The 23,314-nt window shown below is 34.1% G+C and overlaps 3 protein-coding genes across 4 annotated transcripts; all 3 read left to right on the forward strand.

Annotated features, from left to right (window-relative positions):
• The first annotated feature begins 816 nt into the window (after nucleotides 1-816).
• LOC145563577 (uncharacterized) lies at nucleotides 817-4,899 on the forward strand. Of its 2 annotated transcripts, none has more exons than XM_081624024.1 (5): nucleotides 817-941; nucleotides 1,869-1,953; nucleotides 2,816-3,283; nucleotides 3,369-3,597; nucleotides 4,472-4,899. In XM_081624024.1, the coding sequence occupies exons 2-4, from the start codon at nucleotides 1,891-1,893 to the stop codon at nucleotides 3,579-3,581; spliced, it is 744 nt and encodes a 247-aa protein (XP_081480150.1). In that variant the 5' UTR covers nucleotides 817-941; nucleotides 1,869-1,890; the 3' UTR covers nucleotides 3,582-3,597; nucleotides 4,472-4,899. The 2 variants fall into 2 exon arrangements, with proteins under 2 accessions (XP_081480150.1, XP_081480151.1); XM_081624025.1 differs by having other exon boundaries at nucleotides 830-941; nucleotides 1,874-1,953.
• Nucleotides 4,900-6,318: 1,419 nt separating this feature from the next.
• On the forward strand, nucleotides 6,319-7,348 carry LOC145562252 (photosystem I reaction center subunit II, chloroplastic-like). Its single transcript, XM_081622468.1, has 2 exons — nucleotides 6,319-6,641; nucleotides 6,836-7,348. The coding sequence occupies exons 1-2, from the start codon at nucleotides 6,377-6,379 to the stop codon at nucleotides 7,204-7,206; spliced, it is 636 nt and encodes a 211-aa protein (XP_081478594.1). The 5' UTR covers nucleotides 6,319-6,376; the 3' UTR covers nucleotides 7,207-7,348.
• Nucleotides 7,349-11,591: 4,243 nt separating this feature from the next.
• On the forward strand, nucleotides 11,592-22,398 carry LOC145563578 (transcription factor BIM2-like). Its single transcript, XM_081624026.1, has 7 exons — nucleotides 11,592-11,918; nucleotides 12,118-12,202; nucleotides 19,297-19,366; nucleotides 19,466-19,561; nucleotides 20,618-21,024; nucleotides 21,581-21,710; nucleotides 21,895-22,398. Exons 1-7 carry the CDS (start codon nucleotides 11,828-11,830, stop codon nucleotides 21,994-21,996), a joined length of 981 nt encoding a protein of 326 aa, XP_081480152.1. The 5' UTR covers nucleotides 11,592-11,827; the 3' UTR covers nucleotides 21,997-22,398.
• The last annotated feature ends 916 nt before the right edge of the window (nucleotides 22,399-23,314 follow it).

A 23,314-nucleotide genomic window follows, 5' to 3' on the forward strand; every position in this document is an offset into this window, starting at 1 on the left:
ATCTCACAAATTTGTGTAGCATCAATGGAGAATGAATGGTTCCGTCGCCGATGATTTGCTATCTTTGTCCCTCTTGACCCATAGACCCTCAAACAGAAAAATAAAAAATAATAATAATAAATAAATAGAAAAACCCCATATAAGGGGAGAAACAATTCTCATAAAGAGAGACTCACAGCCTCTCACAAAGTGAGACTCACTTATTGACCAATAAACTACTAAAAACCTACATAAACTACAGACTAAAGAGAGGATTTGGGGCTTACCTTGAATTTTTCTATCCATGATAGCCCCTAATAGATCTGGTTTTTGGGGTTTTTTTAAGGGGGTTGCCGACAGTTGGTTTCGTTTTTTGGAAGAACTTAATTTATTAGAGGCAGAGAATTTCTCTATTTTATCTATTCTAATTTTTTTTCAATTTGAAATTTTAAAATGTTATTCTCATTTGAAATCTTTTCATATGTAATTACTATTTAAACAAATTCATTGGCCTTTTATTTTAAAGGGAGACTACTTACTTATTTAGTAGTGGGCAAAGTAATAAGAAAAATGGATGAAAGGGCATAATTAACCCCAAAGTGTAGAGTTTGTCCTCCTCCTCAATTGAAGATGCTCGTGAACTTCGATTTCTCCATTGAAGGTTTTTGAATTCTAAAGATAGAGGTAAGAGAATGGAGGAAGAACATTTACTAATGGAGGAGATGAATTTACTATATTAACCCCATTTAAATACTCAAAATAACACAAACACCCAAAATAAAACGATGATTAAAAACAATACGTGTCATTTATCTTCCTATTTATGTTTTCCTAATTTATTATTTTCTCTTTCAAACTTTTATTTTTACGCAGCTCTTCTCCCTCCCCCATTGAAGCGTACTCTGAGTTCTCCATTAAAACGGCTTCTGAGCTTTCTCTCCTCCATTAAAGCAGCTTCTGAGGTAATTACTATCTTCTTAATTATTCAATATCAATTTCACAATCTAGGGTTTACTTTCACACTATTGTTTCTTTAATTATCAATACTCAATTTAGATTTCGTCGAAGCTGGATTATTGAACTATGGCTGTAATTACTGAATTTATGGAAAAAAAAAAATTAACAAGAGGATTTGTTGCTAGAATTTAGCTGTGTGAAATTTAAGTTGATATTCATAAGGAAGAAGAATTTTGATGTGTGCAATTTAGGTCAAAATAAAGCATAATTAGGTGAACTCGTGGAAATTTTTTTCCATAAGCAATGAAATATGACTGCAATTAGTAGAATTTCAGAATTTTGAGTGTGTAGTTGCAAAATGAGGGTAGGAGCACAACAATGAACTGCAAGTTAAACTTGATTTAGGAAAAATGACATTAGGACCGGCAGGAGCAGCCTACTCGAGACTGGTTCGGATTTACGTTCCGTTCACTTTGAGAACGGACCTTTTAGAAGGGACTTGGAGTTCAGGACCTAAATAGTTGATGAAGCTGAACTACTGACTCTTTAGAAGGGACTTGTGTTCCGTTCGAAGCTCATAACCTTAATGATGCTAGTTAACCCAATTCAAAGCCCAATGCAAGTATTTTCCGGTGCTATGGGACAACAAGCAATGAAATCAAGAAGGCGGAATTAAGTCCAGTTCTGAACCTAAATAGAATAATTGGTGTTATGTTTGTGAAGGTCATTTTGGTATTTGTATGTTTTGAGTTGTTTGTACACATGATTACATGAACATGGATTCTTATAAGGTTGAACCAAGATGATTTACTTTTGTCTGCCTGGTTTTATTTTCTGCCTTGATGATTTGATCTGATTTTCTCTATTTTTAAAAATATATCTTCTGGAATTGTATATCATTTGAAGTGTATCTTGTGACAAATTTTGTGAAGCTTAGAGACAGAGAAAGCAGTGATGTCACCAGCTATGGCGGTGTCCTGCTCTTCACCCCTACTCCACCCATATTTTAATCAGCAAGTAAGCATCTTGTATTTCTTTACCTTGTATGTTCTTCCTCCCCCCAAAGGAGAGAATTAGTTATTTTACCTCCAGGTATCTTGTTTTGGTGTATTACTTAACATTGTAACAGTTACGAAAATAACTGTTGACTGAATGTGATCATGATATGTGCAAGTTTTGAAAATGTTATTAACATGAAGTATAAAAGCTGGTAACTCTGTTTCCATTTTGCAAAAGGAAAAATGTGTATGTTTTTCTTTCTTTTCCTCCTTTAAGTTTTCTTTTTTGTTGAACAAACAATAATTTTTTCCTGAGCTTTAAGGTGAAACATCAGGAAATTATCAAGTTTTCCTATATTGTGTTATCGACACTTTGGAATTCTGATTTGTTAAATGGTTTGATAAGTAATGTTATAGAATATTGCTGTTTAATGGTGTCACTAAAACGTAAGAGGTTGCACGACATTATCGTTTAGAAATTTCACAATATTTACTGTCTGATATGCAAAATGTTTAACTAGTTTCGTTGATGTGTCGGAGTTTTAAATCCTTATTTCATTGGCTATTGTATGACTTTAGTGCCTGAAATCTGGATATAGGTAATCTTTAATCAGTAGGGATATAGAAATGCTACGAGTGCCTGTTTGGTTCTGCTATTTATGTTGTTTACTTGATTTCCTTTGGAACAATCTGTTCAAGGAATTTTTTTGTATCACATGGTGGGGAGGATCTCTAACGTTATTTTTAAAAAAAATAAATAAATAAAAATTGGTAGCATACGCAACCTCTGTTTTTTTATTTTTTTTTTTATTTTTTTATTTTAATTCTTCAGCACAGTTTGTTTTCTTCAAAATTAAGTGAAAGGTCATTGCCTTTTTCAGGGAGTTTCACATCGATCAAGTGGGTGCCAGCCTTTCTTCCAACCAGATTCTTTAAATGGAAAAGGCAGCTTTATAACTTATAAAGCAGGTCTTGTAGTTCAGAATACAAAGCCAAGTTTCTCATGCTCTGTAGGCATGGCAGATGGACATTCCTCTGATAATCAGGGGAAATTAAACTTGGACCAGATGATGGACAAGGCCAGAGAAGTTTGGAATGGGCTTCCCAAACCAATCAACAACTTCCCTTGGAACAGAGTGCTAGATAGTTTTATTCAACTTATTCTTGATGTTGCAATTGCTGTTGTCAAATACTTAAGTGCTCCTGTGCTGGCTGTTACCTCCCTCAGTGAGATGTCCTACTGTGCACATGAAAGGAAACTGTTTCTTGTTCCTATTCCATTGGTTCTTGGGTTTGCTGTTGCTGGGATATTGAAAGAGACAGCACAAGAACTATCTCCTCTTACCAAGGTCATTTATATTTTTCGTTAAGATTTGAGCATGCATAATATGATTTATACATTTGTCTCTAATCATTTTAATATTGGATTAACAGGATGCTGACGTTCCTTGGCATATGATTGCAATTGCTATTCTTCTTGTTCTTCTTAAGTTGCCTGGGCCATACTACCCATACTGGGGCCGGATGTTTATTCCTCATTTTGCAAATGGAGGGCTTTTAAGGGTTTTTCTAATGATGTATTTCTGGTACCAAAAGCCCAAGAAGAGCCAAGTGTTGCAAGATGCAGAGAGTTCAGATCAGAATTGAGTATATTTTATGATAGGTATGACGGTATGCTGTTTAACATTTGCACATGAGTATGATGTTTCTTGTTCTTGTTATCATGGATCCTTTGTTATATAACTATGGTGGGAAAAATGCATGTGAGGAAGATTAGTCTAGGTTTTAGCTACGTAACCCAACTCGCCTGAACTGTGACCTATTGTCTTTATGCTAAGAGCTGCCAAGGAATAAATAATGATGTACTACATGAAGCCCCTGTGATTTTGAAACTTCTATTTGGAGGATAGTTTTTTCCTTTCCATCCACATAAATCCCTTGTGATTTTGTTTTGAAATAAGTATGGCTGTGTTGAAGTATTTGTTGTCAATTGTGCTATATAGGTTGTAGTATCCTCTTATCATATTTTCAGACACCTTTTTTTTTCCCTAAATAATTGGTTCAGTGCCATTGGAGGAGGGGCCCTGGAGATGTATTAGGGGGTGGAGGGAGGAGCTGATTTTGAAATAAAGGCGGGGGATGGAGGTGTTTCTTTTTCATAAGGGTAAACTCTCAACTCATCTGATAGGTTCTGCCATTAGCAACAGTTTATGAATATTACGATTATTTGTCCACTTCAATAAAAATGGCGAATACTGTGGGAGTGTGGCACATATAAAATTTCTTGTATACATGTTATGATACCTTGTGGTTGCATTAAAATTTGATTCTTGTATTTGCTAGAAATTTCTAGTTCCATTGGAGTTTCCTGCTTTTCTCTTTCTCCCTAGTACAATTTTGGTTTCATTTTTTCATTGATATTGCTCTTCACCAAGGTGTTTACTTTGAGAAGTCTTAAATGATTGATGTGCCTTTTACCATTCAACCTCTACGACTCTATTGTAAACATCAAACATTCTGACATCGTTACTGTTCAGGCATATAATGGGATCAGCCTAGATTACCTCGATATCAGAACTGTAATCATCCAGCTTAAGAGCAGATGATAATGACAGAACAAACTTCTCTACAACTGACTGGACTTTGAACTGGCTGCAACATAATTAACGGACTGTTATGAGATCATGATCATGCTGCTTTAGAGTACAGTGTGATGGATAGTAAATCCTTCCTCCACATTTCATCCAGGTTACCTTTGTTAGATATTTTTGTGTTTACTTAGATTAGTGGCGGCACTTTTGTTCATGAAACACTAGAATTTGATACGCAAGGCATCTGAGGTTACAAGTGTTTCTAGAATTGAGCTCTTTTTATTTTTATTTTTGTGCTATTCAATTTCAACCTTGGTTAAATTTTTCTCTGTACATATCCATGGTTTTTCTTATGTAATATCTTTAAGGAAGAACTACCCTCTCCCCTTTCGTTTGCTAGTTCAAGTCATTGTTTCTTACTGGCATCTCAGGAAAGACGATGCTTGTGGTGTAAATCATTATTGCTGGTTAGATCAATCATCTACACATTGATTTATAGAGAACCAAAGGCAAAGAAAGATTAGATAAAAACTCTTTATTTTGTTACTAAGCATTATTTACTCTTCAGTCTTCATTATCACTAGTTATTTGAATTTTACTTTACACTTTTATTTTTATAGGGGTCATTCTTTTGTTGTCGTCCGAAACTCGTATTTTGACAAGATATATATAGAAATATTATACATTTTTATTTTTATAGGGGTCATTCTTTTGTTGTCGTCTTAAACTCGTATTTTGACAAGATATTTAGAAACATTATGTAGACTATACACTCATTTTCCAAAATGACTTGATTTTTTCCCCTCTCTTACGAATCCACGTCAATTTTCTTCTTTCTTAATTAAAGACTATAATCACTATATTGTCAAAAATACAATCTTTACTAAGTAATATAACTTCCTAAATGTTTAAGGGTATACAAGTATTGTTCTGTACCTCTATATCCAAAAGTTCATAATACTAAATTTTTTTTTTTTTTTTAATTCTTTTTAATTTTAGTATGCATAAAATTGTAATAGTAGATAAATTGAAATGTTAATCTTTGAGATTAACTGGGGCTCCCTCATTTTTAACAAACCTTCTTTTACTATCTTATCCTTCTTACCTCACAATAGCCAGAGCTTTCCACTCTCCTTCTATTAATTCAAATCCATATTTTTTGTACACTTAAATATTTATTTATACTATCTCTTTTTCTAACAAATTTCCACTTTTTTCTCCCGTTGCTTTAATTTGTGTGTAAGATTTAAGCAATAAATGTTACTCCATGTAAGATTTCTTAAGCAAAAGTAATACTTACTCGGAATCTCGGTTTTTTTTTTCATTTTGACTTTGATATTTTTCACATACTTTGCTTTGACCATCATTTACTAATTACACATAATGGACAACATAATCATTGGATTTGTCTTAATATATACTTTGTATTTTCCACACATATAATATAATTTTTGTAATGTTATAATTACATGATTAAAGATGTTAAAGGCTAGTATCAGACATTAACAAATGTGTTAAGTCAGTACATAATTGAAACAACTAAAAAGAAAAAAGAAAAAATTAACTAACAGAAGTATTTGACATAGTGAGAGTCTGAGAGATACTAGGGAAAATCTAGATGAAAAACAGTAAAATAAAACAAAATTGTAGTTGTGGTTGTAAGTAAGCTAAGGCAGTCGGGCCCTCAGTATCAAAAATCAATAAAAACAAGCCATCTAATTGGTCTAACACAAGTACCCTTATCTAAAACTCAACCCTCTTACATCCATCAAAACTCCTACACTTATTCATACCCCTTCTTTCTTCTCCACACTCCCTCCACATCCACCAATCCAAACAAAATTAAACAATATGGCCATGGCAACCCAAGCCACACTCTTCTCCCCATCCTCCCTTTCCTCCGCTAAAACCATCGATCCACGCCTCACCTCTTCTTTCAAACAACCCTCCGCTCTCTCCTTCGCCTCCAAACCCGCCTCCCGCCTCTCCATCCGTGCAGCCGCTGCTGAAGGCAAAGCAGCTGAGACTACCGAGACCGCACCTGAGGCACCCAAAGGTTTCACTCCTCCGGAATTAGACCCTAACACCCCTTCTCCAATCTTCGCCGGTAGCACAGGTATTGAGAATATAATATCTATTCGTATTAGTAATGTTTAAGCATTGTCCGGAACACTCACTAGTTTTTAATTAAAAAAAAAATGAGAGGTGACTTTGTCGCGAGTATTAAGTTACTCGTGTCATGATTAAGACGTGTACCATAACAACTGCATCGTCCGGGATACTCACTAGTTATTGTTATTTAACGCGCAGGTGGGTTATTGAGGAAGGCACAAGTAGAGGAGTTTTACGTGATCACATGGGAATCACCAAAGGAGCAAATCTTCGAAATGCCAACAGGTGGTGCAGCAATAATGAGGGAAGGACCAAACTTGCTGAAATTGGCACGTAAAGAGCAATGTTTAGCACTTGGAACAAGGCTAAGATCAAAGTACAAGATTAAGTACCAATTTTACAGGGTATTTCCAAATGGAGAGGTTCAATATTTGCACCCAAAAGATGGGGTTTACCCTGAAAAGGTTAACCCTGGTAGACAAGGTGTTGGTCAAAACATGAGGTCAATTGGTAAGAATGTTAGCCCTATTGAGGTTAAGTTTACTGGCAAGCAACCTTATGACTTGTAAGTTTTTTTTATCTGAAGGTGATCTTCATTTGATGGGACAAATATAATGTGATTATTAGCATGGGTTGTATTGTTATTTCCTTATTAAAAAGGATCAAACTTGCCAAATATTTGACATCATAATGTACGTGTATTTTGATTTAGATCTTTTACTATATATATTACTACTGCAAAACATAGTGATGATTTAGGCGATTAATGATGAATCTTCTCGTTAATTTTTGTTATTCGGTGTTCTTATAAAGGGTAAGATTATTTGTAGCGAGACAATACAAGGTTATGAACTTATAACAGTTGAAAATCTAAAGAAAAATGAGAGACAAGAAAGAAAAATAGACTTGCTTCAATTCAATTCAATTCAATCCAATCAATAAACATATTACATACCGGATTATATATATATAAAAAAAGGCTAACTAATTAGAGCTGCAAACTTGGAACTCGATCTAACCCGAGATTTAATAATTTAATTAATTTCATGCCTAACCCACTATTTTCATGATCTCCACAACCTAAGATCTTATTAATGGAAAACTGATACATAGGTCTAAAACTATGCCTCTACAATTGATTAATTGAATTAATCAACTAAGCAAACATGTTCCTAAGCTATAGGAACTATGTTTAATCGATAATCTAACAGCAATTTATAGGTCTTTGGTAATTAATAGAGGTAGCAATGGATCAATAAGCTTATACACGACCATCTGATTTCATACTGCCGTTGGTTAGCTAATAACACACAGTATCTACCGAGAACATGTATCATGTTGGCATATTCCCATTACCAGTGAGATAGAAGGTTAGAATAATTGGCTAGCTAGTTCTCCGACGACTTCTAAGCCTGATCTGAGACAAGACGTCGAATCTTACCGAACACATTCTAGTAGGAATATCCCTAAAATAATATAAACCTTAAGATGCCCTTTTTGAATGGACCTTCTTCTTTCTATTTATAAAAAATAAAAATAAAAAAATAAAAATAAAAAATAAATACTCACATTACCAATTTTTGGTTAATAATTGAGCAAGCCAAATACATGTTCATTCACATTGATTTGGAGAATGTCTTGGAGAAAATATATTTGGCCTTTTTAGGTATTGTTAATCTTACATGGAAAAGTTCAAGGCAACTTTACTAACTTTAGATTGTAAGTTGTAACGGCCGCTTTTTTACAGTGAGATTAAAAATAAATTAATAAAAAAAAATATTTAGAGTTTAAAATTACAATAGCATTATTATAGCTTCTAGCTAATTTAAGGTAAATGATTTATTTTTTTAATCTTTTAAGTAGCTAAACGATGTTAACAGACGCCAATTTTTAATCAGTCAAACAACTAACAAATACTCAACTAATCCAACAAACACCAAATCATAAAGTGATAATTATGATGATGTGATAGATTAGCTTAATTTGTTCATGCATTCGTAAAAATAAGTATTGACCAAGACCATAGTAGAATTTTCAACAAAGTAAAAGGTGTACGTGTTTAGCAATAATAGGCTTGATAGCATCATATATAAATTTGATCGATCGATCGATCGATTGTGTACTCACTTCCTAGATGCTTCATCTTGTTGATGATTGAATTTCCTTACTGATAGATATTATATTTAGGATAATATTTGTCGCAGATTAGGATATATTAAATGTATATTTTGTATGTTTATCGTATCTAGGATTCCTAACGTGATTAGGCCTAGCGTTGTAAACTCTATATATTTGATCAATGGTACACACTCCAATTTGAGGAGTTTCTTTTTATTGTGTAAGATACTTATGTACGAGTAGTTTTTTTTTTAAGCAAAAGTTAATTGTGTAATTAGTTGATGCCTAATTGAATCAAAGATCAAGCGCTATATCAAAGGGCAAAAAATACTGCCTCAGATTGATCGAACTTGAGGTTGACCAAAGTCGATTGTGTTCTAAAATTTTTTGTAATAAGACCAAGTTACAAATCACAAATCACGTTATTTATTAATAAGACCAAGTTATTAATTTTCTCATAAAACTCTATCGCTTGGAAGACAAGCTAGAGTTTCTTGCAAAAGGAGGAAGTATATTGTAATAAAGCTACGGGGAAAAAATCACAAAAAAAATAAGGAGAAAAAGAAGATAGGGAGTTACTCGTATTTTTTTAGTAAATTAAAAAGTAAATTGCTAAATCGCGTCCAATATTTATCAGGTTACGTTCGTATTTTAACACGATATTACAAACATGCCCCCTTTTAATTTAGTTCCAGTAAATACCAGACGTGATTTAGTACCACCATTAAAAATTACTGAAAATCTCTTTAAAAGTCACCAATTGAGGCTAGGGTTTGAGAGAGAGATTTTTTTTTTGTTTTTTTTTTTTTAATTTTTTTTGGACAAAAAGAAAGAACATATCAAAACAAGTAAATTTAACAATATTTTAGGAAATTCCTTCAACCAAACGAGGAATCCAAAAGCTTATTAAATTTGACGAATCAAAACATTCTCAAATCGTTATTAACTTCCTTTAATAATACTCGTGTATTTTGTGATTTTATAAAAATATTAAATTACAGTTTTATATTTCAAATTTTACTGTATCTTCTTACCTGGTAAAACCTTCTTTTAAAGTTTTGAGAATGACCCTTCTGGGCCTTCTCCTAAAGATCGCATAAGAGTAAATGTGCTTGCTTTTGTAGAGTATCATAGTCATTTTCGCCCATAGAATACGTTAAAATGGTATGGAGTAATTTTTTTATACATGCATATAAGCGGCAAACATTAGATCGATTGTTTTCATTGTATCACATATAAATTTGGTAAGGTGAGTCAGGTGAAATACTTGTACTTCTGTATTAAAAGCATTCCTAAAAATGTTTATGTGTCATGTTATCCCTTTTTATAGGGTTGCATTGTGCCTTGTTATATCTATCACTCAACAGGCAACATTAAACCTCAAGGAATTGAAACAAGATCAACCTACTTACCATCTTAGCCAATAACAAATCATGTCATCAATATAAATAAATTCGACTATAAATGACACGCACAAAATAAAAAAGAAAAACTAGATTTGCAACTTGGAAAAACAAATCAAGAGGAATAAAATCAATAGTTTCCAAATATAGGAGAGATAAAAATTGTCTTTCTATACTTTTTGTTAATTAGTAACATTTTTACTACGTATTTTGAATAATGTTTATTAATACCATTATTTTTAACATTACTCAAACAACCTATGTTTTATCAATTCATAAAATATCAACGACACAATTATAATACATAGTTGACAAATACTAACCAAATGTTAGTTCAACAGGATAAGACCTTACTCGCAAGCTATCTTGAATTATAAGCATCTGGTGCACCCCTAACCAAACTCAAGTTAAGTTCAATTAAACTCAAATTTTATGAACTCGAATAACTCACTAATTGTCTTGTCTCATAAATACCATATATATCTTATACTCCTTGGTAGGGTTGGCAGGTGGGTATTAAAATGCGAACTCGTCCCAGTTGGAGCGGGTATGGGTCCAACTTTGATGGGTAAGTAGGCGAGTATGGATACAAAAGTCTTACCCACCGTGGGTAGTGGGTAGGTGGTAGATTTGATGCCATACCCATCTATTATCCACCTACCCGCCCAATTATTTCGCCTACCCGCCCAGTTACCCACCAACTTAGGGCCTGTTCTGATACGATTATTTTCAGTTCAGTTCAGTTCAGCCCTAATAAGTTCAGTTCAGCTCTAATAAGTTCAGTTCAGCTCGTAATTTCCTTCTCTTATAAAATATTCAGTTTAGTTCAGTTCACTCTAATCAGATTAGTCCAGCTCAGCTCTAATAAGTTCAATTCAGTTTAGCTTCTAATTTCCTTCTCTTATAAAATATTTAGTTCAGTTCAGTTCTAATCAGTTCAGTTCAACTCTAATAAGTTCAGCTCAATTCAGTTAATGAGAACAGGCCCTTATTACTACAATTTTTTTTTTTTTAAATCATAAATTGATTACTACCTTGTATAATATGCTATTAAATTATGTTTTACAATAATTTATATAGGCAAAATGACATTTTATAGAAAAATTACAAAACAAATATTGTTAAGTTGGCGGGTAAAAAGCGGGTGGTGGATATCCACATTGGTAGTGGATCGAGTGTGGATCTAGGTTTCTACCCGCCTAGGCGGGTATGGGTGTTAAAATTTTACCCACCACGGATAGGTGAAAGGTATAAATAATTTTGGCGGGTACGGGTATGGGAGAGGGGGTACCCGCACCCATACCGCCCAATTATCATCCCTATTCCCTGGTTACCAACAGACCCCCTTCTCCATACCCGCACGGCCGTACCGCCCAATTGCCATCCCCAGACCCTAATCCCTAGTTACCAACAGCAAAAATTAAAGGAAAAGCCGATTCAAACACGGTCTAAAATCTAAACCAATAAAAAAGCACCAAAATAAAAATTTCCCAAATTCATGGTTATGCCGTCGTACTTTCCCTCTTTCTCTCTCCTCTGCCACCCACCCAACTCCATTCTCTTAGCTTCTTAACTATTTTTTATCTAACAGATCTTTACCCACTTAATCCTTTTCTCTTATACTCAATTTTCTGCTCTTATTTTTAATTTTTAACAATTATATAAAGTTATGAAATCAAGTAAAGGCAATTCTCCTGAAGATGATGAAGAATATGATGAAGTTTTCACTTCTAAAAAAGAGACCTCTTCCTCTAACAAAGGTGATCAATTTCTTCAATATTTGTTGGTAATTTGTTTAATTTAATGTTTTTTAAAATACCCATTTCAGCATTTTGTAGAAGTTGGTGAAATTTGTAATCTTTAGGTTAAGTTAGGGGGAATTTAATTTCTGAATTTATTTTGTGACTGCGCTTAATTTTAATTGTCTTTGAAATTTTGATTGTTTATTATGGAAATTAGATTCAAAGAACAATGATAAGGCAAGTGCAATGCGTTCGAAACACTCAGTCACTGAGCAGCGGCGTAGGAGCAAGATAAATGAGAGGCAGGTTTCTTCTAATTATGCCCTTTAATTACTTTTGGTTTATTTTAGCAAGATTATTTTGTATTTGTTAATAATAATTCAGGGTGATACTGTAATATACTATTGGAGTTTTAAGAATTCTTCTAATTCTGCCCTTTAATTACTCTTGGAGTATTAAGAATTAGTAAAGGGTTTTTGGTTATAGTGTACATGTAATTTGTTGATACGTGAACTTCAGGTGTCTGTGTGTCTTGAGGTGGCAATCGAGTTTGATTCGATAACATGTTAGCATTCTTCATAAGAAGATTAATGTAGGTCAGTAGGTGTGTATTTGATTACATGGTGCTTTTGGTTTGGGGCAAGGTGTGGATACTTTCGTTGGTTTGGATCACATTTGAGGCTTTGTTCATTTGTCATGAGCCTTTAGTGAGGACTTTTGGCTTAGGTTTGGTGATGAGCTTCAATAAGGGTTAATTTTTCTTCTGTTTGCCTGTATTTGGAAGGAACAATAAACTTCATTTTTTACTTTTGTGATAAATATTCGTCTTTATGAATCGTATATAGAGTTCTTTTTATGCTTTCTTGTTATTTACTAGGTTCAACAATCATTTTTGGCGTGTTATTATTTGGCTGAAAAAGAAAATTTGAAGGTGAGGACAGCAGATCAAATATCTGCTTGTCTCCTGATACTGTTAATCGTTATATGCTTCTGGTATTCATTACTTCAATTGAATATGCTTTAGAAGTCAGAGTTTATAGGATGCCGCATTGCTGGTTTTAGCTGTTAAAGAGTAGCCATGTTGAATGTATGAACCATTGTTTAGCTCTCCTCGCCTTTTGAATAGTGTTGGTAAGCCTTAAACTATTGAAATTGATCAACTGCATAATTTGGATATTTCAACACAGAGATTGGAGTGAACAATGTGAAATTACAGTTTCCAAGTGAAGGTTAGAGTGCTTAATAAGATTTTTAGACTATGGTCAAATATGTGAGAAAGACGGTAAACCTCTCTGAGCTTTGTCTAAGGTAGATGGATTCTTTCGAGTACAAAGGATTTGATCTGGAAAAAGGGTAGCCCAAAAGGCAGCCTCAGACGAACCTGAAAAAGTGGGGTTTTGATATAGTTTCCTGACTTGTAGACTAAATTTACAAACCTAAGTGATTTGAAAATTAGCATTCAAGCCAACCATTTTGTGCTGTACCCTCATTGTTTTGGTACAGTAAATATTCATGGAAGCAACTTATAAGGATTCTATTGACTTTGACTTATTGAGAAAAGTGTAGTTAATAGAAATAAGATACTATAGCTAAGTTATTTAGTAAATTTTGAACTAATTCAAATTTTAACAATCTTAAGCAGAGAACTATTAGTATGTTATTTGATGGACCCTAATCGACTTTGAGATAAAAATTTAACATTTGGTTCAAAATCAACATGTTCCGTTGGGAAAATTAAATGACCTAACAGCTTCACAACCCAAACTAGATTTGCAGTTTTGCTGTTTTTTGTTAGATCTATTCAAAATTAACATGAAACTATCGGAAAAAAGATTTATTGAATGAGAGGGCTGGTTTGTTTAGGATTACTGGGCTCTACAAACATCAATTCCTTTTGTTAGACTTCATGTATTTCTTTGCAGTTTGCTGGTGATTAAAAGCTTATGATTGAGATAAAAAGAAGATCAAAGAAAAGAAAGGGAAAAAAGTACCCCGGTGAAAAATTTGATGTTTTGATAGTTCATCTAGGGATGAGTCTAAAGAACTTGGCTATAAAAATTGAACCATCAAAGTAAAGAAAAGCGAGGACAAGGGCTTTCCCACACTGGTTTTGCTCGAGAGAAAGAATGTATACTTCACTCTTTTATTGGGGAGAAACGAGGGGGATGAAGGGTGATTTGGAAATATTATAGGAAGCTCACCTGTCCATTGTCCTCAATGCATTTGGAGTAAGCTAAGAGCCGTACTATGAAATTTTCTAATGCTGTGGATTTAGCTAAAGAATGAAAACTTTCTGGAAGCATGTGGTGGAAAGATTTACCCTAATATATCATGCATTATGCACTAATCAAACTAGATGACTAAAATAAAACTTAATGTAAAGGATTACTGAAGCTCAAAAGTTCTTTCGTAATATTTCTGGAACAGGAATAGTAGAGAGATATATGGTGGAGTATTTGCTCAAAAGTGTTACTTTTTCCCCAAAAATACGCGTTACTACAAATTTGTTGGCACACATATTAAGGAATAGGAGAGAGATAAGAGGGAGCACTTGATGAGGAATGAGATACAGAGGTATACCAAAAATGACTATGTAGCCATAACTATGACACTTCCACAATAGGGATTTGTAACGATTATTTGAGGAAGGAGGAGGTGTTAATTTTTTGCAGACTGCAGTTATGTGAAACCGCTGAAAATCCTAGTTTGGGGTAGATGAAATTACAAGAAAATTCTTTCATGTGAGGCACCATTTCGGCATTTCCCAGTGACACCCTTCACTGTAAATGATTTTGGAACACCCAAAAGTAGTTCTTAACATATATAGATCGTTACACTCTTCATCAGCATTTGTTAAAGTTTGATTAAAATTATTTTAGAAGATGCTCACTGTAATTAAACTCCAAATAGTCCCTCGATTCCCTTCAAAAACCAAAATAGTAAGCTTTAATTGACATCTATGGACAAAATTGGGGAAGAAGAGGGGGGGGGGGGGGGGGGGTGGGGATTGGTGTTTATATTTTTACATAAGTTCTCCTAAATTGAGTTAATGACGGAAGTGCAAGTTTTTCTGAGCATGCAGAAGGCTAATTTCGAGTTTTTCTGAGGATTTTCTTGTGAGATTTTTGCTTAGAAACCTTACTAGAAATGAACCCAAGGTAGTGGTGTTTTCTGATTAATTTACCTGAAGGAGAAGATAAGTGAGTAAGGAACTAGCTAATAGACTTTTAACAGGCTTGTCTGCACTTGAAAAACTATACGTTTTTTACTTCTTCTTCCAAAGCTAGTGTAACTAACATTTGAGTTAAATGAGTGTAAATGAGTTAAGGGCTACTTAAAAGAGATTTTTTATTTTATTTTTTTAATTTTTAATTTTTATTTTTTATAATCCCTCTACTTAAAAGAGATTTTTTTTTTTTTTTTAATTTTAATTTTTTTTTTTTTTTTTATAATCCCTAGTGTAACTAACATTTGATAGCAGTATAGTTAGTGCATATACTGCCACTGTGTTTTATCAACTTCTGTGCTCGGTGCTATCACAAAATTCTGCCAAATGAAGTTGGTCAGAGACTTACAAAGAGGGTGTGAAAGCTGCATCACTGTGTATAGGATATAAGAGCAACTCTATATTAACTTCTAATGAAGAATTTATACATTCAAATCGGTCTAGATTTTGAATATGTCTTAGGATATGTTGTTAGGGGAAGTAATAAATGAGCAAGATAATTCTGGAGTCACTTAGATGCAGGTTTTTTACGTTAAAGGAATGAAATGAATCAAGAAAGAAAAATTTGAAGATTTGTTTGGTCAGGGGAAGTATTATACTTTTATATGGTTGGATTAATTAATGGAATAATTTTTTGCTGTTTCCCTTACCTGCTACCTAAACCTCTGCCCAATCCAAAAAAAAAAAAAGGGAAAGAACTTCCACCACTACCACAGATGGACCTTATCACTGACAGCCTCTCATCTGGACTACCACTATAGTGCTAGTTTATTTTCGCAACTCACTGTTCAAAAACTCTAAATGAGCCTTTTAGTTGTCTAATTTTACCACAGAGACACCAATTGTTGAAGCTGAATTCGTGCACCAGACTCAAAGCCTTGGTTTTAAAAAGCGCGCCTCGCTCCCACGCTCTGGAAATGGGCTTTAGCTAAGCGAGGCTCAATCACCTAAGGAAGGCGTGCGCCTCAAAGCACCTTTGGTAAGGCGCACCTTTGCGCCTCAAGGAAAATAACTAAGATTTAAGTTATAAATTGAAGAATGATGGACATTTTTTCAAATTAAGACTACCTTAGCTTTACATATATTATTATTTAATTTATTATGAATCTTTTTAATTGGTATTAAGTACAAACAAAGTAAAAAATAATTTGAAATAAATATATAAATACATGCGCCTTGCATACAAAAGGCGCACGCCTTCGCCTTGCACCTCGCGCCTAGGTTGCAAGGACCATTTGCGCCTTGGTGCGCCTTGCGCCTTTTAAAACTAAGCTCAAAGCTTGTCCAATTGTGGTGCTCTGCAACCTTTATTGTGTTACAAATTTAGACTTCTCTCTCTCTCTCTCTCTCTCTCTCTCTGACGTGATGTTATTGGTGATTACCTCTCGACTAGCGATCCGTGAAATGGTCTGTTAATTATTTATAGATATACTTATTGAAGCACTTTAAGGACATATGGAATAAAGAGATAAGCCTTGCTATCTTTCCCACTTTATGTCATTTTACGTGCTTCATCCTAGCTTTTCCTCTAGAATGCTTTGAAAGTATGAGGAGATTAAGAGAATTGCACTTTAGCTAGGGTTGAAGGTTAATCTTACATTGGGTGAAATGTGGGAAGTTTTCCCTTAAAAGGCGCATCATATTGGATCACTGCAATACAAACACCTTTGTTTGTAGTTTTTCAAATAATTCTATTGGTGCTTTTCTATTGAAATTTCTTTTCAATATACTTGTTATTCTATTATACTCAATGGGATTCATTTGATTTCTCCCAAACCTTCCGTAAAAGAAATAGTATAGGGAGCAAAACTTTCCCCTTCTTTCAACCAGTGAAAAAGTTGTGTAGGCAAACATGTGGGAGTTCTCTCTCTCTCTGGGGAGGGGGATCAACCTTTCAACGTGAGCAAGAGATATTATAATGGAAATGAGTAATCCTTATAGAACTTTGGGCAAAGAGGCAGTGGTTTATATTATATTTAAAAGATGAAAGGAACATTTTATAGGGAGCTCACCTGTCTAGTATCCTCTAATGCCTTTGGATGCACTATGAAACTTTCTAAAGCTGAGGATTTAGCTAAGAAGTGGAAACTTTCCAGAAGCATGTGCTAGAAAGCTTTACCCTGATATATCTTGCATTATGCACCAATCAAACTAGATGACTAAAACAAAGCCTAATATATGCTTATTGGTGAAGAATTACTGATGCTCAAAAGTTCTTTAGCAATAGTTCTGGAATAGGAATAGGAATAGGAGAGAGATTTTTGGTGGAGTATCTGCTCAAAAGTGTTACATTTCCCTAAAATCCGCATTGTTACATATTCGGTGGCACACATATTAAGGAATAAGAGAGAGATAAGAGGGAGCACTTGACGAGGAATGAGATAGTGAGAACATTATACCAAAAAAGGGTAGTAGCAATTACTTTCCAGTTTCCACAATAGGGATCTGTAACACTTTTTTGAGAAAGGAGGAGGTATTACAGACTGCAGTTATGTGTAATCGCTGAAACTCTTAGTTTGGGGTAGATCTTGGATTTTCTAGACGAAAAGAAAGGATATTCAAGAAAACTCCTTTAAGTGAGACACCGAATCCCAGTGCACCCTTTACTGTAAATGATTTTGGATCACAGAAAGTGGTTCTTATTCATAGATCGCTAACACTTTCCATCAGCATTTGTTAAAGTTTGATTACAATTATTTTATTTCTATTAGAAGGTCCTCACTGTAGTTTAAACAGCAAATAGTCCCCCCAATTCCCTTCATAAACAAATAGAGTAAGCTTTAATTGACATTTATGGACAAAATGGGGAAGAGAGAGGGGGGAGGGGGGATTGCTTTTTAAAATTTTACAAAAGTTCTCCTAATTTTAGTTAATGACGGATGTGTTAGCTAGATTTTCTGAGTATAAGAAAGGCCAATTTAGAGTTTTTTCCTGAGAATTTTCTTTTAAGGATTTTGCTTGGGAACCTTGCTGAAAATGAACCCCAGGTGTGGTGTTTTCTGATAAATTAACCTAAAAGAGAAGATAAGTAAGGAACAAGCTAATTGAGTTTTTACAGGCTTGTCTGCACTTGAAAACCTATACCTTTTTACTTCTGTCAAAAGCTCAAAACTAGTTAAGTGGATATATAAAAGACAATATATCCAACGAGGTAGAAACTAGAAGTGGGAATATTTTGAGGAAAATGATTGATGGTGAAGTCCTGGTGATTAAAGAAAAGGTTAATGGGTATTGAGGAACAGGAAAAGAAACAAGCTAAAAATTTAAAAGTTACCTATTCTTTCTTTATTGACAAGTACAGTTATCCTGTCTCTGATCAGATGTTTTCATGTCAGAAAAAGGTTGTTAATATTGGTTCAGTTGAAGAGGCAGGATGCACAGTACTTACTCTGGCAGCTATTTCTGGAGCTTATAGAGTGATATAAGCATGTTGTTTATATTGAGGAGCCTTTTTATTTAATCTTTGAACCTTTGCATACAAGAGATCAATGCTAATGAGTTTTTAAAAATGTTAGGTTGATCTGAAGTCTCTGTCTGGCTTGGGAGTTATACTGTATATTCTCGAATTTCATCATAATCCCATCTAACCAATACTAGATTGGCATATACTGTGATTTTGTTTGATTAGTATGCTCTCTAAATTGAAGAGATGTAGTTTTATGTTTTTTTTTTTTTTAAAAAAAAAAAATAAATTTGGTTTTCATATGCTTATGAACTTGTTGGCATATAGCAGATTTGTTAACTTAAGAAAATGCTCATACAAAGCTGGAAGTATGGGGCTGGATTTCAGCTCTACTAAACCTGGTGCTCTTCTATTGGTGCTGCTGGTTTTGTTTGTAAGTGTTATGAGTTGAGGGCTAGTTAAAGGAGAAAAGAAATGATTTATAATCCTAGTGTAACTAACATTTGATAGCAATATAGTTACTGCATATACTACCACTGTTTTGTCAACTGCTGTGCTAGGTAGTCGGTGCTATCACAAAATTATGCCAATAAGGTTTTTTTTTTTTTTTTGAGGAAAATGCCAAATGAAGTTGGTCATTATGCATTACGTGCAAAATTTTTGGATAATGCTTTGATTGTTTTTTTTTTTTTTTTAAAAGTTAGTATTTTTACGTCAAAGGTTGAAATCATCAAGAAACTAATGCAATGTGATATTGTCACTTACAGATTTCAGATATTAAGAGATTTGATACCTCATGGTGATCAGAAAAGAGATACTGCATCTTTTTTATTGGAGGTACAGGATTTAATTCATAAATTGTGCTTTCTTACTAAAAAGTAATCCCCCTGCATTTGTGACCTTTGCTTTCTATTTTTGTCTTTAAAAAACCTTCAGGTAATAGAGTACGTTCAGCTCTTGCAAGAAAAAGTGCAGAAGTACGAGGGGCCATATCAAGGGTGGAGCACAGAACCCACAAAACTGATGCCTTGGGTAGGTTTTAGTGCCATTTATTTGTTTTATGTCCATTTTTATGATCCTTTCTATGACTATGAAGCTTTGCTACTTCAAACTTACATCAGGGAAACATGTATTTCTAATGCTACTGATAGCTTTAAAATTTGCCATCATTAAGAAGATATCGTTTTGTAACAATCTTATTGCGTTTGAATGTTATCTATAACTTCCTCCATTACATAATTGTTGCATCATATTGACTTTTTACGCTATTCCCATATCAACTTTAACCATGTATAATTACTAATATAGTAATATGTAGCAATAAATATCTTTATTATAGTTGTTGTTGGGTTGATCACAATACATGCTGTAAAAATATTTTTTTTATGATTTTTATTGATATGTAATAAAAAATATAAAGGGCAAAGTTGTGCATTGGCAAGTTTTGATGGTCAAAATTGGCAACTATCGCAAAACTGAGGAAGTGTAAGGTATTTGAGATGCATTATTGATTTTGGTTGAATCAGTTAAAGTATGCCAAGATGTTCTTCCAGTGATAAATATTATGAATAGATCTCAGTCAATTCTAACAAGGGACCAATTGTAACAAATGCATCTGTTATTACATACAGTATTTTTTAGTGTGCCTTTTTCTGGTAGGATGTTGGATCTTTCTCGATTCCTAGCTGGGGATCCGCAGCTTATATGCATTGAGTAGTTTCATGCTTGAATTCCTTGTTGTATCGGTGATTCACATGGGAAATGACTAATGAGTGTTCCTCATATCCAATCTTTCATTATTATTTTATATATTTATTTATTTATTGTGGTTCAAACAGTCAGCCCCGACCATTGCTAGAAGCCTGGAACATATCTAGCATTTTTGAATTGTGTAATGGATTTTTAAAACTTAAAAGTTAAACCATAAACCATGTCTTTTTCAAGATTAAGTGAGCTGTTGAGTCATGATGATTTTGTTCCAATTTTATGCAATGATAATTGCTATTATTTTCTGTAAGTGATAGGACTAGGTTGGATATTGACATTTTTGTTCTTATGTAACTTATGGAAAGTTTTATCTTTAAACAGAGACACAGTCATTGGCGAGTTCAGAGTTTTCTTGGGCATCCTCAAGCCGTAAAGAATGGTCCTAGCTCTACATCAACGTTTTCAGGGAAGTTTGATGAGAGAAGCTTCAACTCAAATCCTAGCGTGACCGCCAATGCGCAGAATCCAGTGGATGCAGATTCTGGCCATGAAGCCTATAGAGCTTTGGATCAGCAGTCTGAGTTGGTTGAAAAGACTGCACCTATGCCCACACCTTTTCCATTGCACATGCCAACTGTTGTTCAAAGTGATGGGGATGATTCCCATCTTTCCCAAAGACCAGCTTCCGATGGGCTAGCAGCCCCCTGTCCCAATAACTGTGATGATCAACAGGGGGAGCATACAATCGAAGGAGGCACTATTAATATCTCAAATTCTTATTCTCATGGGTAGGTACTACAAGACTAATCAACTTACCTTTAAAATTAGGAGTCATTATTTATGGATTATAATTATGTCTATTTAGGGTCGTGAGGATGTTCAGGAAATTGAGCCCCATTGGCTTTTATCTTTGATAATAGTTGCTTATCTCCTAGTATGTGGTTAGTAATTTCTGTCTACTCATTGTTTTAGTGACTTTTTTAATTGATCTTGCTGACCACCCTCCTCCCTGTAGTCCCAACCTTTTTCAAATGTTCTTCATTTTTATACTGCTTTTCTTGCATTGTTTGATTTTGCCTCTTTTGCACCCTAAGACGCTGAATGGCTTTCGTTTTTATAGCAAAAAGTTTTCTATTTAGAAGGATTGAAAAGTAATATAAACGGAAGAAGTTTCCCCTAGTCATCAACCTGTGCTTATGTATTCTTCATTTACTTTTCTATTTTGAACTGTGATCAAGACTGTAGCATTAGGTAGGATTATTTCCTTCCATTTCTGTGAGATACTAAAGTATTAAAGTGAATGTATGGATTTAGCTGCTAACAAAAGGGTGTGCATTGGTACAGACTGTTGATGACATTAACACAAGCACTGCAAAGTTCAGGAGTGGATCTTTCTCAGGCTGATATTTCCATACGAATTGATCTTGGGAAGCGAGCTAACCAGAGTCAAACTCCCGGGTTATCTGGTGCTAAGGTATTTTGAGCCTCATCTACTCTGTATACTTGGTCAAAACTTGAGGGACGCATATATTCTTTTAGATCAGAAGAGATTATTAAATCACAAAAGTACTGTGTATCTTCAAAGATAAATAGATAATCAAGGTATGCATGATCTAATAGTTTTGTTAAATTGTTGTAATTTTCTGCTTTGGGGCCAGGATTTGGAGATTTCTTCTTCCCATGATCTTAACATGGGACATGCTGGGGGCGAAAGTAGCATGGAGAACTTGGAGCAACCCCAAAAGAAATTGAAATCATAATATGTCTGATATGTTGCGATTTAGGTGTTCTTTCCCCCAAGATCTATTCGGCCATTCCTTCCTTGCCCTCTCTCACACAAAATTCATCTATTTGTATATGCTGTACCTGTCGTCGGTGTTTTCTGTTACCGATTGTCGGAGTATTTATATAGAAGGAAGTTGTTTTACCACAGCTTGGACAAGGTTAAGATTTGATTCTCTTGAGGAAGACATCATGTAGATTCTTGAAACCATTTAGTGTGATTGGCTGTAATTAATATACATAAATTTTAGTTAGTCTTTAATTTGGGTATGCTCATTGTCATTATTTGTCTCAACTCCTAATTTGTTATGGAGAGCAAATGTGAAATCAGACAGAAGTTAATTTGTCAGAGATGTTGAATATTGGCCATATTTCCGCAACTCTTTGTTTTGGTTTTCCTTATTATAAATTTTGGTTGAGTGAGGATTTGCTGCTGTTTTTGGTGTGCTTATTCAAACACTCCTGACATTCCAGTTTTCATTCATTCCAGCTACCAACTTCATGTTAAGTATGAGGGTGATAAGTCGTGTTCCGTCGGTGACTTATTTCAAACAAAATAAGTTACTTTTAGATAATATTATATACACTAGAAAACTTAAACAAAACCATAATATAGTACTCCCTTCATCCCTAAGGTCGCATTATTTTGGCAGCTAATTATCAACTCAAATACTCAACCAGTGAATATGAACATTGTTACATTTACTCACTAGCTATGGTTAATTATGCAACTTCCCACTTTGATGTATAGATTTTTGGTTCCACAAGTCCCATCTCAATTGATATACCCAATTACTTTATTAACCTTTTTTTTAATCATGCATATATCAAATAAAGAAGATTGATCTATACAACTCACACCTACTTATAAGAAGCTTGTTAATGTAAATCGAATGTTAATAACATATTAACACCTAGATTTTGTCACACGCCTTTAACTTTTTTAAGGAGTACCAAATTAAAAGAGATAAATGCTTATATACAAATATGCAATTGTAAACACACTAAAAAAACATATTGTAGACAAATCTCTTGAAATAGATCGAATTTAACCATATAAATTTGAGATTTTAATCAACTGAGGGCTAGTTCTGTTCAGCTTAATTTCAATTCAGTTCAATTTAGTTCCTAATTTTCTTCTCTCATAAACAATTCAATTCAGTTCAATGAATGAGATCAGACCCTAAAACGAATTATATTCGCGATTAAAAAAAAAAAAAAAAAAAAAAGCATGGCGCGGGCAAATCTGCCTGCGGCTTAACCGGCCTCGCCCACGGAAAAGGGTGTCTGACATTA

Source organism: Chenopodium album, chromosome 10 (genome assembly GCF_948465745.1).
Source record: "Chenopodium album chromosome 10, dcCheAlbu1.1, whole genome shotgun sequence".
Taxonomy (NCBI): Eukaryota; Viridiplantae; Streptophyta; class Magnoliopsida; order Caryophyllales; family Amaranthaceae; genus Chenopodium; species Chenopodium album.

Excerpts from the sequence above, each read along its gene's own strand:
- LOC145563577 (XM_081624024.1), top strand. The coding sequence starts at position 1,891 with ATGTCACCAGCTATGGCGGTGTCCTGCTCTTCACCCCTACTCCACCCA. Across the intron at positions 1,954-2,815 it reads ACCCATATTTTAATCAGCAA|GGAGTTTCACATCGATCAAG; the intron begins GTAAGCATCTTG and ends TGCCTTTTTCAG. Across the intron at positions 3,284-3,368 it reads AACTATCTCCTCTTACCAAG|GATGCTGACGTTCCTTGGCA; the intron begins GTCATTTATATT and ends TTGGATTAACAG.
- LOC145562252 (XM_081622468.1), top strand. The coding sequence starts at position 6,377 with ATGGCCATGGCAACCCAAGCCACACTCTTCTCCCCATCCTCCCTTTCC. Across the intron at positions 6,642-6,835 it reads AATCTTCGCCGGTAGCACAG|GTGGGTTATTGAGGAAGGCA; the intron begins GTATTGAGAATA and ends TTTAACGCGCAG.
- LOC145563578 (XM_081624026.1), top strand. The coding sequence starts at position 11,828 with ATGAAATCAAGTAAAGGCAATTCTCCTGAAGATGATGAAGAATATGAT. Across the intron at positions 19,367-19,465 it reads CTGCATCTTTTTTATTGGAG|GTAATAGAGTACGTTCAGCT; the intron begins GTACAGGATTTA and ends AAAAACCTTCAG. Across the intron at positions 19,562-20,617 it reads CCACAAAACTGATGCCTTGG|AGACACAGTCATTGGCGAGT; the intron begins GTAGGTTTTAGT and ends ATCTTTAAACAG.